Source organism: Aulostomus chinensis, chromosome 23 (genome assembly GCF_037954235.1).
Source record: "Aulostomus chinensis isolate RoL2024-O1b breed Wild chromosome 23, RoL_Achi_v1.0, whole genome shotgun sequence".
In the NCBI taxonomy this organism is placed as follows: domain Eukaryota; kingdom Metazoa; phylum Chordata; class Actinopteri; order Syngnathiformes; family Aulostomidae; genus Aulostomus; species Aulostomus chinensis.
This window is the reverse complement of record NC_141342.1, coordinates 11,836,446-11,854,795: the sequence shown is the minus strand read 5'-3', so window position 1 is coordinate 11,854,795 and position 18,350 is coordinate 11,836,446. Positions and strand designations below refer to the sequence as shown.

At 41.6% G+C, this 18,350-nt stretch overlaps 3 protein-coding genes across 3 annotated transcripts; 1 reads left to right on the top strand and 2 right to left on the bottom strand.

The window, feature by feature from the left end:
* Positions 1 to 168: 168 nt before the first annotated feature.
* LOC147239568 (uncharacterized) lies at positions 169 to 1,751 on the bottom strand. The gene is made up of 4 exons (XM_086194532.1): positions 1,489 to 1,751; positions 1,271 to 1,352; positions 985 to 1,116; positions 169 to 520 (listed from the first exon to the last, which is right to left on the bottom strand). The coding sequence occupies exons 1-4, from the start codon at positions 1,532 to 1,534 to the stop codon at positions 361 to 363; spliced, it is 420 nt and encodes a 139-aa protein (XP_086050658.1). The 5' UTR covers positions 1,535 to 1,751; the 3' UTR covers positions 169 to 360.
* A 3,492-nt stretch (positions 1,752 to 5,243) lies between these two features.
* Positions 5,244 to 11,888, top strand: LOC147239567 (chaperone Ric-8A). Its single transcript, XM_086194530.1, has 14 exons — positions 5,244 to 5,493; positions 6,060 to 6,154; positions 6,233 to 6,280; positions 6,630 to 6,647; positions 6,747 to 6,836; positions 6,932 to 7,542; positions 7,955 to 8,090; positions 8,274 to 8,462; positions 8,679 to 8,773; positions 9,426 to 9,576; positions 9,689 to 9,784; positions 10,240 to 10,384; positions 10,760 to 11,039; positions 11,459 to 11,888. The coding sequence occupies exons 2-14, from the start codon at positions 6,065 to 6,067 to the stop codon at positions 11,595 to 11,597; spliced, it is 2,088 nt and encodes a 695-aa protein (XP_086050656.1). The 5' UTR covers positions 5,244 to 5,493; positions 6,060 to 6,064; the 3' UTR covers positions 11,598 to 11,888.
* Positions 11,596 to 18,190, bottom strand: irf3 (interferon regulatory factor 3). Its single transcript, XM_086194531.1, has 11 exons — positions 18,062 to 18,190; positions 17,069 to 17,235; positions 16,821 to 16,992; positions 15,358 to 15,431; positions 15,223 to 15,277; positions 15,039 to 15,107; positions 14,662 to 14,904; positions 14,433 to 14,523; positions 13,119 to 13,408; positions 12,908 to 13,026; positions 11,596 to 12,496 (listed from the first exon to the last, which is right to left on the bottom strand). Exons 2-11 carry the CDS (start codon positions 17,231 to 17,233, stop codon positions 12,383 to 12,385), a joined length of 1,392 nt encoding a protein of 463 aa, XP_086050657.1. The 5' UTR covers positions 17,234 to 17,235; positions 18,062 to 18,190; the 3' UTR covers positions 11,596 to 12,382.
* Between the last annotated feature and the right edge of the window lie 160 nt (positions 18,191 to 18,350).

The following is an 18,350-nucleotide window of genomic DNA, read 5'->3' as shown; positions in this document are numbered from 1 at the left end:
AGTTAGAATTTAAGCTCTTGCTAACTAATATGTCATCATGGAGCTGTGATAGTTGCGCCTGTCCGTCACACGCTCCTAAAAATATCTGGCAGTAAGACCTGGATTACCCACAGAAGACAGACCTCAGTCCACAGCACAATAAATGCACCTGAAGAGTTCAGTTTTTCAATTTTAATCAGACTTTGAATATATTATTGTAAAATACATTTAAATATATAAAGAAATATGATTAATTTCACACAATTCAAACACACGTTCCTACAGAGAGCATACATCTATAATAAGTACCAGTCAGTCAGAATATATACAGAGATATTTTGGTTTCAAAGGGATGGAGAATTTGGTGCACATCTTTCCTCTTTATCTGCCAAATCCTTGAGGGTCGTTGGCCTTTTTTGACTCGTCCTTGCCGCTTGTTTTACTGATGTGGTATAACGTGTTGGCCAGGATGTGAAGTTGACATGTTCCAAGCTGACATCCACGCTGGGGTGCACGCCTGGCACGTAATCTTACTTCCAAGCTGTCAGTGGTTAAATCAATTTTTTTTAAAAAGAGAGAGAGAGAGAGAGAGAGAGAAATAGGATTATTTAACAGCTCTTACATTTAGAAAATAATTTAAGAATAAAGAACAAATTAATATTTTTTCCCAAACACTTAAAGATTGGATTCATATTTTCAAAAATATTTGAGGAGCAACAAATAGTCATCAGGCTTTACTTACTGCCTGGCAGACTAAATTCAGGACTTTAAAAAGTCCTTCAGTGTGAAAGAACAAATTTCTTAAATGAGGCCAATTATTTTAGTGGTCATGCTTCAGTAGTGTGTCTACTTTGGGTTGCCAATTTCCCCACTGAGGGATGAATAAAGGGTTATCTTATGTCTTATCTTAAACAGGTCCCAACATGCTGCTGTTTTTATTCGCCTTGCCAGCTCTGTGATACCAGTGGAGGTGTTTCCTATTCACACACGCTTACGGTTTCATACCTTTGTTTCACTTCGTGCATGTCTAGATGTTTGTCCTCTGAATGAAAAGGGATGATCTTCAAGGATGGAACGCGCTGCTCCTGTGAGTCCTCTGAGGCCTGGACAGTGTCCGCTGAGAGGACAGTGTCTGGCCTGTGGATCCATCAGAATAAGGTATTCATTAAAATGTAGAAATCAACCAGTTCTAATTTATAATAGCAATTTTGATTTTTTTTTCTGATGAAATTTGACTGTTCAGATTACAGATTTATTTTTATTTCGTGAGCTGTATTTTTAGTGAGGTTACCTGAGAGTTGCAGGAAGTGGCGAGGCAGCAGTCAAAGGCACAGTTAGCAGCAGCAGAACGGCTATCTCCATACCGCTCTGACCTGCGGTCAGACACACCGTAAATGATACTGAGGAAACTGTCTTTGCTATGTAAAACATATTATAAACAACATATGTATTGTACATATTTGTATGTATAAAGATCTTCAAAACCGTACAAATCAAATGTCAACTTACCACCAAGAAAATGGAAAAACCCGCTGCGACTGTTGGAGTTAACCATTAATCCAGAGTTGGAACAGTTCTTGCTAATTGTTGGATGCTCAAGTCTGACCTAACTCGCTCCTTCTGGTCCTTTATAGGTTGATGGCAGGGTGAAGGGGCGTGTCCAGTCATAATAGTTCCCTACCGACTCCCACGCTTGCAATCAATCAGTAACAGTGGCAGTTTTATTCCCTCTTTACAAGAACCGGGATGCTAACGTAAACAGCCTTTTCATAACAGCATCCAAATACAACATGTGCTGATACTTGAAGTGACCTTGTACCTAATGTGATGTTTACACTGATTCTTGTGTTCACTCTTGCCTCCCCACACACACAAACACAAACACACATACACACACACACACACACACACACACACACACACACACACACACACATCCTCCTGCATCCCTCCCTCTCCTCTCACTCCACTTGCTGCTGAGCAATTGTTCCAGAAATCATTCTTTCATTTCCATCACCTGCAGGAAGTGTGCTGATCCCAAAATAACGCCGATTCTCCAGGCTTTTCTTTATCGCCCCATTTTTCCTGTGCCTTTTTCCCTTGAGTCACTTCGGCCGTCACCGTGTTTATTCCTGAACCGTCCTTCACTCACGCCCCTCCCCTCCCTCCCGACATACACACAGTTACAAAAACAACCTTCCACGTCTTCCACCTTTCTTCAAAGATGACAAGTCATGATTTAGAGGCGTTCAAGTGTAATGCTCTTTCAGAAGAAAAGCCTCATTTGCTTACTTGCAAATATAAATCATTAACAAAAAAACACATCTTTTATAATTGGCACATAGCCACTTATTAACACCTCTCAAGGAAATTATTCCCAAAATATTTTCATAGTAAAGCCAGTGTCACATTTCCCTGCCTCTTCATTCTGTTTCTCCCAGCCTCTCTCTCTCACTACCCCTCCCTCCTGAGTCTATTGTTGACTTTCCTGTCTTAACATCTGGGCAGGTTGTAGTGGACTGAGTCATCACTTGTGTGCATATGCTCTCCAGTGCATCAACACTGATGATTAGGCTGCCAAACGATTTCACACGTGATTCATGGTGGATTACACACTTAATGTTGTTTTAAGAATAATATCCTCCTGAAGTTGACATCGGAGCGAAGGCAGGATTACGTGCCAAACGAAGGCAAAGCTCCTTGACTAACCAGCTCCTGCACCTGCTGCTGCTGCTTTGCTGTCACCACATTGATCATCTGGGGGAAACACTTCCACACCAGATACTGCAATAGAGAGCAATCGTGTGTTCACACACACTCTTTCCAGTAAGCAGCTTGTGATATTCCTCTCTACTATTTATTCTCTCATTCAGAGATCCAGAATGAAACCGCTCATTTTTGGTGAGTTTGTTGAAATTCAGCCTCATAGTATTATTATTTTTTTGCCTATTCCTTCAAACAAACACGCAAGAAACAAAGAAATGCCACAGAAGAGATGAACTCCTGTTACACAGAGAAATTTATTCAATTCATTCAATACAACTCATACACAATATAGATAATAAAGTTCTAGCTATTATGACACTATACAAGAAAAAGTGATTTTCAGAAGGGTCATTTATCCTTTCATTACCAACTCCAACTTCAATTCATTTAAAGCCACATCATCCCAAGGGTCTGAGTACACCTCACAAATAAATCAGGATTGAATATTTGTGGAGTAATTTCACTGAAAACCCGATTGTGTGTTGGAAAAAAAGATTGGAAATCACAAAAATAATTAGGAGTGATGATATCTATACCACAAATGTCAATACACACAGAAGTAGAAATACTGTAGTATGGTTACCGTGTCGCGGTGACAAAAAAGTGACCGTTAAGAAGGCCATTAACGAGATTATGATCGGCATTGAAGTGCCAGTCAGGAAAATAAAATTACATTTTACATCATGCTCATTGTTTTGAAAACAAAAGAGTGATTTCAGTGGATGAATACGACTTTGTAATGTACAGCTTTGAGGCCAAAGTACTGAATTAGGAAGTACAGTTCCTCCATTTTAGAATTAAAAGTAGACCCACTGCTCCGAAATCAAAGTTTAGACATAAATTACTGTCTTTGTACAAGTTCTTATGTTAACCATGTACATGTTGAGCTATTAAACTCTGGAACAAATTGGAGCACCCAACCAATGACATTCAATTAAATTTTGAATTTATATAATGCTAATTTATAACAGAAGTTATCTCATACAGAGCAGGTCTAAATGCCTCTCTTTCTAAATTACTTACTGAAACCTCGAGCAGAAGCAAACTCGGGGTGGGCAGCCACCAGTTAGCCTGACATTAATCAAGTCGTATGCTAGCATTGCTATAAAGAATGAATGGAACACAGAGAACAAAATGAACACCTGGATACAATAGCATTTGAAGCTCAGGCCGGGACATGCGTGCTCTAATAAAGACATCCATCCATTTTCTATAGAGCTTACCCATAAAGGGTCACGGGGGGGGGGGGGGGGGGGCACTGAAGCCTATCCCAGCTGACATTGGGTGAGAGGCAGGGTACACCCTGGACGGGTCATAATAAAGACATTGAGTTCCATGTTATATAACAGATTCAAATTTACTGATCTGCCCTTAAAAGCTTCAGAGAGGTCACAGTTTAGGCTACGTGTGATAGAGTGTGCCCCGGGATTTTTGACAGTTAGTCATGATGTTAGTCTGTCTGGATGATTAATCAGATTGTCCGGAATCACAGTGACAGTATTTGTTCTCTTCTACCGGTTTCTCATCCGTCTCTCCCCACTCCGACTTGTTGTTATCCTACATCTCAAGTGTCTCATCTGTCTTGAAGAGAAAATGCATTCAGGTCCCTGAGAGCACTTTGTTGAGACTCCTCTGACTTTTTTTTTTCCTTCTCCGTCCTTCGTTATTGCTGACGTAGTGTGCATCCTGTTGTTGTAAGCCTGCATTTGGCCACTTCAGCCTGCTGGTGCGGTTTCCTCTACCCACTGGGCACAAGAGTGAGCATCCTGCCAGGAAAGACTGTCATTCACTCTCATGATTATCTTCGCGCTGATTTTGTCTCGTAGGTCAATTTCAAGGGCTCTCAGGCCACTTTTGTAACAAATGCAAGACGTAAACTTCCTCTTATCTTCTCAGTAAACAATATGACAGAGGAAAGCAGGTTAGCTACAAAACAAAAACAGCGGATTTACTGGAACACAATCTGGATTTGAGCTTTGTTTTTACACTCAGCTCTTAATCTGGATTTATTGTCATGATGTTGATTTGGAAACAATTAGGCTAAATTTTAATAGGCATATTAAAAGAAATATTAAAAATACAAAACAAAATAGCTCCATCTAGTGGTATAGAGATAAACAGCATTGAAATATAGCATTCAGGATGACGTAATTAAACATACCCTGTCATTTTTGGAAAGATGTAGAGAAATAATTAATTTTCTTTTGCGTTTACAGCTACATGATGTCACCTAAGGCGAGAACAGACGCTTTTATGTTTGTCAGCTGAGCCATTGATGGCTCCAGCAAGGTTACGTAACAGCGAGAGGTCTAAACCAAATCTTAATGGTTATTTTAGTGATTCCCAGGCTATTAGGAGATTTGAATGAAAGCTTGTGATGAAGCTGCATGGAGATGGAGAGAGAGAAAGAGGGAGAGAGAGAGAGCTGCGCCACACAAGTCTGGAAAACCTGTAAAAGGTTAGAGGGTCACAACAGAGAGATATAAGCTTAGAGTCCATTAGTGGATTATAAACTGCATCTCTCTTGGATTATAGAGAGAGAGAGGGGACATGAGGGAGAGTCAGGCTGAGTGCAAGGCTGGAAAGTAAGTGAATTGAGCAAATTCAAAGGCAGCGCTGTGCATACGTGGAGTAAGGAACACCGGCAAGCAGGCTGAAATCTGTGAGAGCACTTTTAAATTGGCAAACCAAAGGTAATTTTTGTACCTCTACATTATATCAAGCGGCTGATAGCGCAACGTGCACAAGGTAAGTTTAGTATTTAATATTAAGTAGCTATTAGTTCAAATGCAATCCTTCAGTTTGGATATACAATTGTCTCAGTTTGTCTCATTTGATGAAGTTATGAGTAAAAATTAGTATTGTTTATCTAAAAAAAATTAACTTATGCGGTTGTTGTGTAGTAGAGATTGTTTGTAATTTCTTTTACTGAATTTCATATTTCATAGATCATTCACGTATACATTTATACACATGTATAGATGATTTTCATATATTAAAACATTTTTAAATGATTTAAAAGGACTAAATTGTTTATAAAGATGAAAAGAATTTGTTGTAACTACTTTAAAAATAGTTGCTGACTTGTAAATCTATTGAAATTTGGCTGTGTTTGGATACATGAGTGCATGTTTTTTAGCAATTTTCTGTATGCGAGTCTCTAGTACTTTTAATTTGGGAGCCAACAGCTGATAGGTCTATAGATTTGTGCCTATAGATTTAATTGTGCATCATCTCTGTCCCTCATCACGATTATTGTGTTTACTTTCATTCTGTTATGGCCTGGGTTATAATTCCTCCGCCTGTATGGGCAGGGGGTATGGACGTGGACGTGGAGGGGATTATACTGTGCATCAAGCAGGGCGATGAGAACGGTGTTCAGATGCAGCTGCAGCAGTTCAACAAAGAGGTAACACATAAACACACACCTTTCCTCGGGTGACACTAGACTGCTGCCTATGACCGCGACGTGTTTGTTTTCCAACAGTTCGCCCAGTGCTTCTTCTTTGATGCGGAAGAGAGGAACCGAAGGAAAGTAAGTTTGTTTGATCATCTGAGAGAACGAATCCCTGCGCTCTCTGTGTTCTCTAAAGCTCCTGTTACCTCACTCCTCCTCGCTCTGCCCCTCCCCAACTCTTCTCCACAGCCTGTCTCTGATTAGAAATTCTGCTGTATCAGTCGTCCCTGATCCTCTCTCCTTGAATGCTCAGGCAGATTGAGCCCAAGCAAAGCCATTGAATAACCAGCATCCTCCATGATAATCTAGTCAACTCTCTCAGCTCTGTTATTTGCAGCCACTGAACAACAGATGTGTTGCTGTTTTTTCTGCTTGATATAGTTTTCTCTCTCTTTCCCTGCTCTGCTCACTGAACTGGCTGCTCTAGCAAAGAAAACTTGAAGAGGTAAAGTACTGCTACAGTTTAAAAAAAAACTATATGATATTTAACTTTGAAATTGCACCTAAATATTTAAAAAAAAATACTGTTTCCTTGTCGTACCAGTTCAGGAAGAATAAAGTGAGGGAGGGCACTGATTCTGACTCTGACTGTGACGAGTTTGCCCAGATGGATGAAGGCCTCATCCTCAGACAGGTCTTGATACTATCACTTCATACTCAGCCAAGATATTCCTACACGTTCTTTGGAGATTTCCTCTAAAATATATGTTCATCTATCTGTTTTTTTAGAGTTTAGCTGTTGTGCTTGTGAGGTTCATCAAAACAGGGATTAAATGTCGTCTGTTGAGAGTATGTCTGCGCACCCTGAGGATCCTCTCCAGAGACAAGAAGGTCCTCGGCCCCTTGGTGACTGACAACACGCTCGTCACTCTAGCCGCATTAGCTGGGCTGACCACAAGTGACACATGTGACGAGGCACACGACCCTGACTCCGACTTCTATGACAACATCATCTCATCTCTCACCGAGGCCAAAGTGTCCCGCCCGGACGAGGACAACAGTGACGTTGAAGCTGAAGAACCAAATCAAGAATGCTCCGCATTTGAGGATGACACCAAGAGTGACATTAGCATCGCCAACAGTGGAGATCTGGATAGCATTAGCTTGTTTGGAAGCCACAGGACCAGTATTAATGAAATGAACCGAGGCGGCATCCATCACAAGATGCTGGAACGAGGGAGGAAGGACCGCCGAGAGAGCAAGATGGATGGCGAGGAGGGGGAGGAGGAGGATCAGGATGTGGAGTCAGGAGAGGAAGCGCAGAGAAAAGAGGCCATGAAAGTGTTGTGTAATGTGGTGTACAACAGCACCTGGGCACAGGAGAGGTTCAGTGCTCTCAGGTGGGCTTCCCTGGAACAGACACACACACACACACACACACACACACACACACACGCGCGCGCACACAAAAATCCAACCTGAAATACCATAACAGCTTTTAACTTGCATTTGCTCAAGCATTGACAGTATTAAGTCACTTTTGGATATTCTCATTAAAGAGTTAAACTTGATTTTAGTGTAGTATAAATGTTTGGTAAGAATCTTCTCTCAAAAATCCGAGGAGGCGACACCTTTCATAGAAGAAGCAGAGACATGCCCCATGATTCATCGTTTGCTTATCTGCCTGAACAGCTACACACGTTCATGCCTGATCTCCTTGGACTGCTGTAGTAGTAACTGACACGGTAAAACATCCAATTTAACCTCATCTGTTTTTGGCATATTAATGTGTGTCGTTCTGTCTTCCATCAGGCTCATGTGTGGTCTCATTGAGCGTCTCTCCTCCAGTGTGAGCTGCTCGTCTCCCTCCAGTGTTCAGTTCTATGAATTACGACTCACGTTTCTCATCACTGCCCTGCGACCAGAGCTCAGCATTCAGCTTCAACAGGTAACAGCATGACTCGCATACTTATGCTTGTAATTGAATGTTTTCAATATGTAGTGATGGTCTGGTAACTTTTGCCCTCTATTTATAAGATGTGATTGATGGTTTTGCATTCATTTAACATTCACGATTATTGACGGTCCTAATGTTCAACTGGTTATCTGGTTTACTATTTTCCTTCTCTAGGAAGGAGGGGTGTCCATCCTCACATCAGCTATGGAGAGCTGCCTGGATGTTCAATGGAAGGAGCAATGTGAGTGCGTGCTGGATCCAGCATCGCCACCTATATCTCTGGATGCGTCTCAACGCCTCATCGAGATCCTCAAAATCCTCTTCAACATTACCTACAGCACCCACAGGCAGGAGCCAAGCGATGTAAGGGAGCCCAACACAAAGCCGATCTTACATTTTAGGAAAAAAAAAAAATCAGACATCTGTAATATATATATATATATATATATATATATATATATATATTACAGATGTCTGATTTTTTATATATATATATATATATTAAATAATATATATATTAAAACATGTCTGAGGAAATACATAATGCTTTGAATAACTTACTACAGTTTTCTATCACAGGCTGATGCAGCTCTTTACCGACACCTGGTGGCCATCCTGCGTCTCTGCCTGATGAAGAAGTGTGTGATGGCAGATGATACTGATGAACTGCAGGGGTGAGCATGACACTGTAACTGTGGTTCATACACATTTTTACCAGCAATGAATAAATTAACGCATTTTCATAGCCATACACAATGTAAAATAAACAGAGAAATTCCATATCAAAATTTACCAGCTTACAGTTAACTGGAATTAATGACTTGCGACGTGGTTTGACCCAAGACAAACGTGAATGAATTTTACCAAAAGACTGGATTTGTCTCAGTCCATCTTAACTGAACTCCACACTCAAGTATGAAGGTACTTGAGAAGCACATAAAAAAACCATCTGGCTTTATTTTTAAGTTTCACACAATCCAACCAGCTTTGTCATCTCAAAATGTTGTTTTATGTTTGAAACATCAATTGCAATACCATAATTGAACAACATTCAATTAGATGGAGGAGAACTCAGTAAGTCGAGGTCATTTTTAAGTTCTGGTAGTTTTAATTAGAATTAGTTGGGATGGGTGCCTTTATCTTTCTTTTTTATCTTTATTCTTAATTCAAAGTTCATTTTAATGTGTATCTTAAAAAAATTCAGATCAATGGTGCATATTTATGAACTTAGCTTTGTGTGTGTTGCATGTTCATACATTCACTCCTACTCACTCATTCTGTGTTTGTGTGTGTGTGTGTGTGTGTGTGTGTTCTTCCCCCCCACAGTCACACAGTCAACCTGCTGTCAGTCTTGCCCCTCCAGTGTCTCGATGTGCTGCTACTGGGACCCCTGCACCCCGACTCTGAGCAGTGCCAGGGGGTCAACATGGACTGTGTCCACACCCTCCTGCTGTTCATGGAGAGACGCCTCGAGTCGGTAAAAGAGCAGTCAAGCTACATCAGGCAGAGACCATCAGCTAATGTTGTAATAACCTGAAGTGATCATCCACGCGTGTGTGTGTGTGTGTGTGTGTGTGTGTTTTTCTTAGGGTGATCAGGTCAAAGTGAAACTGACACCAATCCTCAACCTGCTGACAGAGAGCTGCCGAGCCCACAAGGAAACCCGCCACTACATCAGGAATCATGTAATTCAGATGTGACATATCTCATTGTTGCACCTCAGAATATTTGGGTTATATTTCCAGCTCATCAACTATTTCAAACTTCCCTCCTGACATTTTAAAGACGTGACTGATAATTTGCATCTGAGTCCACAAAAATACCCTTTGTTAAAAATGGGTTAAAATGACAGATTGCACTCTCCCCTTATCCACAGACGTTTAACTGCTGAATACGTCTCTATCTGACGAAAAAGTCATCTTTGTGTTCAAGCACTGACAGCTGCAAGTTTCTAGATAGCCATTGTGTAGATTTCATTGCTTCCAAACTGTCAGTGATGTCACAAATCCTGCTCTTACAACGGTCACACAAAACACACAAAAAAACTCCTAGTGCCAAACGTAGTAGTAACAAGCAAAACACATTCAGCCAAAATGGATTTTTTTAGATGAAACCTGAACCCATAACTGGCCCTCCTCAGATCCTGCCCCCGCTGAGAGATGCATCACAGAGGCCCGAGGAAGGCTCCACGATGAAGAGCCGCCTGATACGTCTCATGACCCACCTGGACACGGACATCAAACACTGCGCCGCTGACCTCATTTTTGTGCTCTGCAAGGAAAATGGTAAGACACTGGATGTGCTTGGATATCATTTCGTACCTCCATGTAACAACATTTTACGAAATCGATGTCATATTTCTGACGGTAAACTAGTTGTTTCAGTGAAATAAAAATACTTTTGCAGCAGTCTTGTTTTCATTCAAACTCAACCTGAGAGACTCAGAAATATGAGCATTTTCTACACGTCCATAGTTTTCAGCAGTGTTTGTGGGCATGCGTCAGTCAACATCACCTCAATGAGTCGGGTTGAATAACTTCTATTTTTCATCTGCCGAACACTGATTGCTCACCAGATAGATTACTTCAGTAGATAAGTGGTTTCATCAACATATTTTAGCATATCCAACCCTTTTCACACCTGTTTATTTCATCTTCCAGTGAGGCGTTTTGTAAAGTACACAGGGTACGGTAATGCAGCGGGCCTGCTAGCCACCAGGGGCCTACTAGCCGGCCAGGGTCCCAGGACCTCCAGCTCTGACACCCAGTACTCCAGCGACTCTGACTCCGACACGGAGGAGTACCGCCAGGTTAAAGATCGCATCAATCCGGTGACAGGGCGAGTGGAAGCAGAGCAGCCGGACCCAATGGAGGGCATGACGGAGGAGGAGAAGGAAGAGGAGGCCAGGAGGCTGATCATGCTCTTTAACAAGCTGTCCAGGTCAGAGGAGCATCCGGACTCTCGTTATACATTTGTCACATACATGAGTATGTTCAGAAAACTGCACTTTAGTTTGAGGTCTGTATGACAGACTGAACTTTTTCCTAAATTCAAATATATCATTTTTTGGGAAACGTATCACATTTATCAAATATCAATATTTCTCAATGCCACCAGAACAGTTGAGCTTTTGCTTTGGATAAATCCATAACTATTTTTAATAAAAAGAAAGAAAAACCTGTATTAGCTGTATTTTGATAAACAATTCTAGCAAGGACGCTTCTTGAAGGTGACGCTATTGGGTACTGACATTTGAACTCATTTCTTTGTTTCAAATGCAGTCAAATAGCCTGATGAAGTTGGATAATTGTACAGTTGATAAAATGTCGCACATCTCTGACCTCTGATTCATTCTGCAGAGGCAACATTATCCAGCCGATGGTGGTGGACTCGGAGGGGAAGCTGGTCCCGATGGCAGGACTGAGGGAGAACGGCTTCTCTGACCAGGGGAAGTCTGAGTCTGAGAACGACCCGGAGGCAGACGAAAGTGAAAAATGAGACTGCAATCTGTTTCAAATTCCTCCTTTATCTTTTTTTGTTTTTTTTTGCTAATACCCACTTTATAAATCATAAAAAAATAAGCATATTTATTGTAAGTTAATGGACAACAAGAAACATAGTGATGTAGACACACAGACCTTTTGTTCCTCGTTAGATTCATGATCATCATTTAGAATAAAATGGTCCAGTGAAAACGATGATATTACACTTTGTTAGTCATGAGATGTGATTGATAAAAATGTGATTGTCAACATTGTCAAATATTTTAATAAAGACTACAAATCTTCATCGCCGCACTTCTGATTCTATGTAGGCTACACGCACTCGGAGGTGATCTGGGACTCCTGAAAAGCACGTTTACTGCGCTGGGTTTGGAATGTGCTCAGGTGGCCCGACTGTCCCAAACACCGTCTCATGTGACAAAACCTTTTAAATAAATTCAGATGCTCTCACCGAGCTGCATGTGTGTAAACAGGGTGACTGACAGCTCCTACGGTCAATTTTACATCAAAGACATTTGAAGAAAATCTTTAACGAGCAAAGAAAAAACAAACAAGTGCACTTATTTCTGAATTAAAATAAAGAGTTAATAAAAGGCATTCACTGCCGGTTCACGTGTTCAGTGAGTACACTGACAAGAATCTTTTAAAATGTTGCCTTAATGACTAAAACCAGGTTTAAGAAAGACGCAGTCGGATAACGCAGATTGTATGGGGCAGTTCTTCACCAAAAAAATGCTTGTTGTAGTTTCATTCCCGTTATTCACGGCAGGCACGGCAGCGTCAACACGTCTCCATCATCTCTTCCAGGGACACTTGCAGTTCTACAGACTTTAAGGAGGAAGCGCCTCCTCCCACAGCCATATTCTTCAATAACTCCATCGACGTGAGAACCACCTGAGACAAAACGAGTACAATGACAATATCGATATGAATAATACGAGCTCGACCCGAGCCGCGAGATGAGAGAACGCAAGCGAAGGGTTTTTTTTTTTTCTCCCCCCGTTCCCAGCGTGCACACCTCTGTAGAGCAGAAAAACCTTTTACACCTGAGTTTTCAGCTGTCACGGCCGGTATTCAGTCTTTGTTCCCTCAGTGCTGTTAATCAATACTGAGACAAAATTGCCTCTTGAAAAGTGCTGCTGACTACAGCTCCCTTGAGTGGGCAATTTGGGGGGTTTGATCACTCATGAAATTTGATAGAGGTATGTGCATGAGAAAGAAAGAAGAAGAAAAAACCTCTCCGCCAAACTGGAATACCGAGCACAATACTGTCTCTCTGTTTGAATAATTTAAAGGTTCTCTCACCTCCACTGTGATGAGTTTCTTCTCCCAAGGCCTGCCATCTGGGTCGGGCCACTTCTCCCCAAGGCAGAGGAAAAGGGAGCAGGGACAGCATTCTTTCCCCTCAATAAAGTCCAATATTCCTGGAGGGACAGGACAATCAATCATGTCAAGCCAACACAGAAGATACTGCACACCTATTGACAGCCACGCTAACAAAAGCTGAAAACCTCACCTCGAACAAAGTCCTTGAACTGGTAAAGCATTTGCGGCTGCAGTTTAGAGATGTCTTGGGGCTGTCTGCTCTGGTCGAACTTGGAGAAGCTCCAAAAAGCTTTGATTTCACCCCGTCGCTGGCCGTAAACCACACGGCCTGACACCCCCACCTCCACACCTTCACCCAGTTTATCCAGGATGCACTGGGTCAGCTTGGCTTGTGTTTGATCCAGCATCATTCCAAAACTTGGCAGGGAGACCAGAGTCAAGCCTGACTCTGGGTCCAAAACTGGTCTGACGAGATCAGGCCTAAAATGAAGACAACATGATGGCGAGAATTAATTCATTCGCAAATAATATACCGGTAGAAATCGGAGAAAATGTCAATGCAAATGCACCTATTAACTGTATTTTAAACGTCCCGAGCTAGAAAAGCTAGCTTAGCATAAGTCAGAGGGGAAACGGCTAGCTTGCTGTCTCCAAACTCTAAATCTCACAAATGCATAAACTTAAACATTGCATATTAAAACTGGAAGAATTGTAATGGAGCATCTAGTTACCCCCAGACAGAGATAAGCTAGCTGCTTCTTCTTTTTTCCAGTTGTTGTGCTAAGCTAACATGTCTCCTATAAACACAATAATATATATCCATCCATCCATTTCCTATACCACTTCTCCTTTAAGCGTCACAGGAGGGGAGGCTGGAGTCTATCCCAGCTGACACTGGATGAGAGGCGGGGTTCACCCAGGAAGGGTCACCAGTCCGTCGCAGGGCCATCAGGAACAATTAGGGGTTCAGTATCTTGCTTAAGGATACTTGGACATGGTCACTGGGGGAAGTGGGGATCAAACCAGCGACTCTTTGGTTGCTAGACGGCCACTCTACCTCTGAGCCATGATGCCCCGAAATTATATATAATATATAATAACGTTGGAGGGAAAAGAAATGTACATGCTCTGAGCCTAAATAAGTCCCTTATTTGTCAATGTAAGTCAAATGATATACTCTGCTGTTCACTTTTACACAAATCTTTGCCATGGAGCTTGTTTTCATGTAGCTAATGCAACATTAGCCTCCTGGCTAGCTAAAAAAGGGCAACTGAACTGTTGCTAGCATGTAACAAAGGAGTTCCTCATTCCCTGTTGTCTTAATACACTCAAACTCCCATCAAGGACGTATAAATGTTAACGTCAGTGTTACTGCATTGAGACAACCGGGCAGATTTCTTTATTCAAGTATTTTTATGATTCATCACTCATCCCATTATGTGTTACTTTTTCATTTTTTTTTTCACATTTTACCCAAAGCTTTTTTTAATTTGTAAGTTTTTACCTATGAACTAAGCGGAACCCAGCTTCATTCTCAATCAGTTGCTCAGACATCTTCTCCCCTCTATAGAAGACCGTTATCCTGAACTGTGTCTCTGAGGATTCACAAAAGATTAAACATATAAGAGTGTATTTACTGTGTTTTCATTAACAAAAACAATAGTTCACATTGCACTCAAATTCATCTTGTTTTTTTTTGTTTTTGTTTTTTTTAAATAATATACTCAACTTACTAAAATGATCTCCATCCTTGGTCTTGTTCATGGTATCTAGGAACTGCTCCACCAGCTCACTACATGCCCCTCCCACAGCTCCTTCCATTGGATGCGCTGGTTGCTCAGGCAACCCAGCTTCACTGACTGCACCCTCAAACGTTACTGGACACTGCTGTTGCCCAGGCAACGCATGTCCACCAATCACAACCGGATTTTGGAGTTGCTGTTGCTCAGGAGGAGGCTTAAAGATTGCAGTGTCCTCTGTGGAAAAGTTGGAGAAACTGAACAGCCTTTTTTTTTTGTTTTGTTTTTTAGGAAAACTAGCTCGGGTTGTGTTGTTTCTGCTCGCACCTCGGCACACAGCGAGGACGTGGCGAGCAGCGCAGTTCAAGTACCTGTTTGAGGCGTGATGTTCAGTCCCTCCAGGCACACCTGGAGAATATCCCGGGTGGGACCTGGTTCTCCTGGGAAACATTGATTTATTCCGAACAATTAAAGAACATTTAAAGAACATTTAAAGGAAGATTTATTTTGATTTCGTAATTCCAACCGGGAGGAGATAAATAGTTGCTGCCTCACCTGAAAAAATATTTTCTTCATGGAGAAAAAGATTGAAGCATGGGGCCGGCTGGCTCTAAGAGACCACAGATACACACGCTCATATCAAATCATGTCATTTGACTTTCTAAGCAGAGCCAAAAAACAGTCACTTGCCTCTTGTACAGGTAGTGCATATTCCTCAAACGCATCAGGCTCATCTTGGTCCTGAGCTCCAGCAGGGGAGTTTACTTTGTGAGTAAACAGTTCAGTTAATATCAGATGCTTTCTATCTTTCCATCACACATTCTTCTCAGAAGCGCCCCTTTAATCCCATAATCCCTTTACAAATGGCATTGACATTTTGCATTTGCATATTACCTTGACAAATCCCGACCGCGGGAGCATAAATTGAGATATATGCAAGATGGAGGGTAATGTGATCATCAGAATCAGGTAAAAAGGTGACTGGAGAGGATGTGGTAACGTGGATAGAGAGGTGTATTATCATCTCAAATCCATAAATATCCCACGGTAAAGCGGTGCCCCTGTTATTCTGTATTAACTTAATTTGCATGCGTAATAACTTTCTTCCTAATCCATAACTATAGATATGGAGATAAACAAGCTGATTTACATGAAAAGCATCATTCCTCCCCTCGTGTCTGGGATCCTGTTCAAATGCACAGCTGAATAATGGATGAGTACAGCAACAAGAGAAATGGAGCATGTGTTTTGATTTTACAAGGGAAATATAGAATGGCGTAGATTTAAGTCCCCAAACCACTGAAAGCTACCACACCCACTTCCCTCAACTCACATTCGATGGTATTTTTGGATAGATTTTTGGATAAAGGCATCAGACACAACCACACTCAATAATTTCACAGCTTTTTAAGTGTCTTCAAAACGCAAATAAGCGGCTGGCGCATACATAGAACGTCACCACGCCTAAAAGAGAAGAAGGTAGTGTTGGTAAAGTTACTCATCTGCAGTGTAAATTGTACATAAAAATGCGCTGTACATTCAAAAAAGTGTCGTTCGTTTTGTGAAGAAAATCCTATCAAACCAAACATTTAAGTCACATAAAGTCTTGTTAGCAAAAAAAAAAAAGGCTGATTTTCAGCATCGATAAAAATCCTGTGGTGATGCTAACTCGCATGCTGTAAAAACACGTCATCCTTGCAGCTGTATGCTATTTGTATTAATATTTTTGGAAAATACCAACAAGCAGAGCTGGACTGGCCATCTTTTGGGCTAGCAAAGTTGTGTTTTGCGGGGGGTTTTCTTTGTTTTGTTTTATTTCTTTTAAACCCAGACCTGGTTGCTCAGGCTGGACTGAAAGTCAGTCTTGAAAAATGGATAAAACAAAATAAAAGGGAAGCCCAGACGAAATTTCGGGCTAAAAATGCCCGTGTGTGATTGGTTGTGGTGGGTTGGTTTGTGCTAAAAATACCAAGGCTGATTTTGTTTTTCTCCCAGTCCAGCCTTGCAAACAAATCGTGTCCTAATTGGTGAAAAAGCTTTGTACGTTCCACAGAAGACATGCCATCTACTGATGCCAATAAAACCACTTCCTGTTTGTACATGGCAGTGATACACGCCGTCAACTGTAAGGCATCAGATTGCTGGTTCCTCACCTCTTGGTGCTGACTTGTCCGGCCAGCGGTACACTTTATGGGGGTTTGCAGCATCGTTTTTATTGTCAGTGACCAAGTTGAAACCTTTGGCTCTGAGAGCGCTGCGGAAGTTCCTCTTCCAGATTGAAGAATCTCCCTGAGCCCGCCCATTACCACTCACCTCAGCCCAGGCCTACAGCAACGGATGGGAGGGATTATAGTCCAAGAAAACCAATGCATATTGTTGCCAAGTTTACCGATCAATGTACCTTAAAGATGAGATTGTCCGTGTCCGAGGAGTCCTGTCTCAAAGCGTGTTTCCAGGGGACACAGAACTCGGTTTTATCTAAGTTGGTCCAGTGGACTCCGGGATACCTGCCGCTGTCGATCTGTTCCCACAACCACGGGATGAGCAGCGGTTTGACGTGAGACATTTCTAAAATAACGAGGAGAAACACGTCAACACATTCAAAACAGCTAAATTTACGATGAATCACGCTTAGAAGTGATCCACATCCTCCACGTGAAAAGAACACCATCGATACCATACACTTATATCTGTACTACTTCAATATTATTTGTACTTTTAGGGGAAAACTATGTTGACATTTCCATTTGTTTATCCTGGGGTTTGAATCTTATATTTTTAGCCTTTTTCAACTGTATTTTTACAAATTCAAGTTCAGTATCAGCTGATTTAAGATTATAAGAACTGTGACTGCAAAGTTTGGGTGTCTTTATTGTAGCATTTTTATATTGCTATTTACATTGTTAGAGCATAAATTACCATTAAATATTGTACTATAGTTTTAAATCTATTTTTATCCCTAACTACGCCTTATTCTTCTCACCAAATAGTCCTGTAACACTTTGCGATGAAGCTTCTAAATGAACTTTTCTAAATATAACGGAAGTGATGCGCCTTTCAAAATAAACGTGTCAGAATTTGTATTTAATAGGAGGTGTAACTGATGTAGCGCCATCGTCCAAAAGATTTGCACCGAATACAGACGTGAAAACAGACAGTGTTCGATCGACCAGAGAAAAGATGGGACTTTTTTTTTTTCTAAGTTGGCGGAAAAAGTACTCAAGTTTCACCAAAATTGAAGCTGCGAGGAAAAACCTACTTTGCAGTCTCCCTGCTGAGAGACACAATATTAACGCAGGCGATAGAGTAGAAGCACAAGGTTACTGTGTCAACCATGTTGGAACCAAAAAGCTACTTCGCTCTGGTAGCGATCATAAACAACACAATCTCTTACCCGAAGTGACAAAGGATCGTCCGCCAGCGGTGTTGAGTTCAAGTGCCGTCGTCGCTGTTGTATTACTTAAATACTAGCGCGCGCGCGCACACACACACACACACACGCACACGCACGCAAGAATTTCTCGGGAAACTCCGATTGCTTCAGTTTCGTTTTCATGACGAGACGTCACCAGTTTCGTGTCAGGAAAGATCGCGAGATGTCAAAAGCACCAAGCGATCACGCCTACTGCTGATCTTCGGCACGAGTGAGGATTTCGAATAGTGCGAAATCAACCCCAAACAAT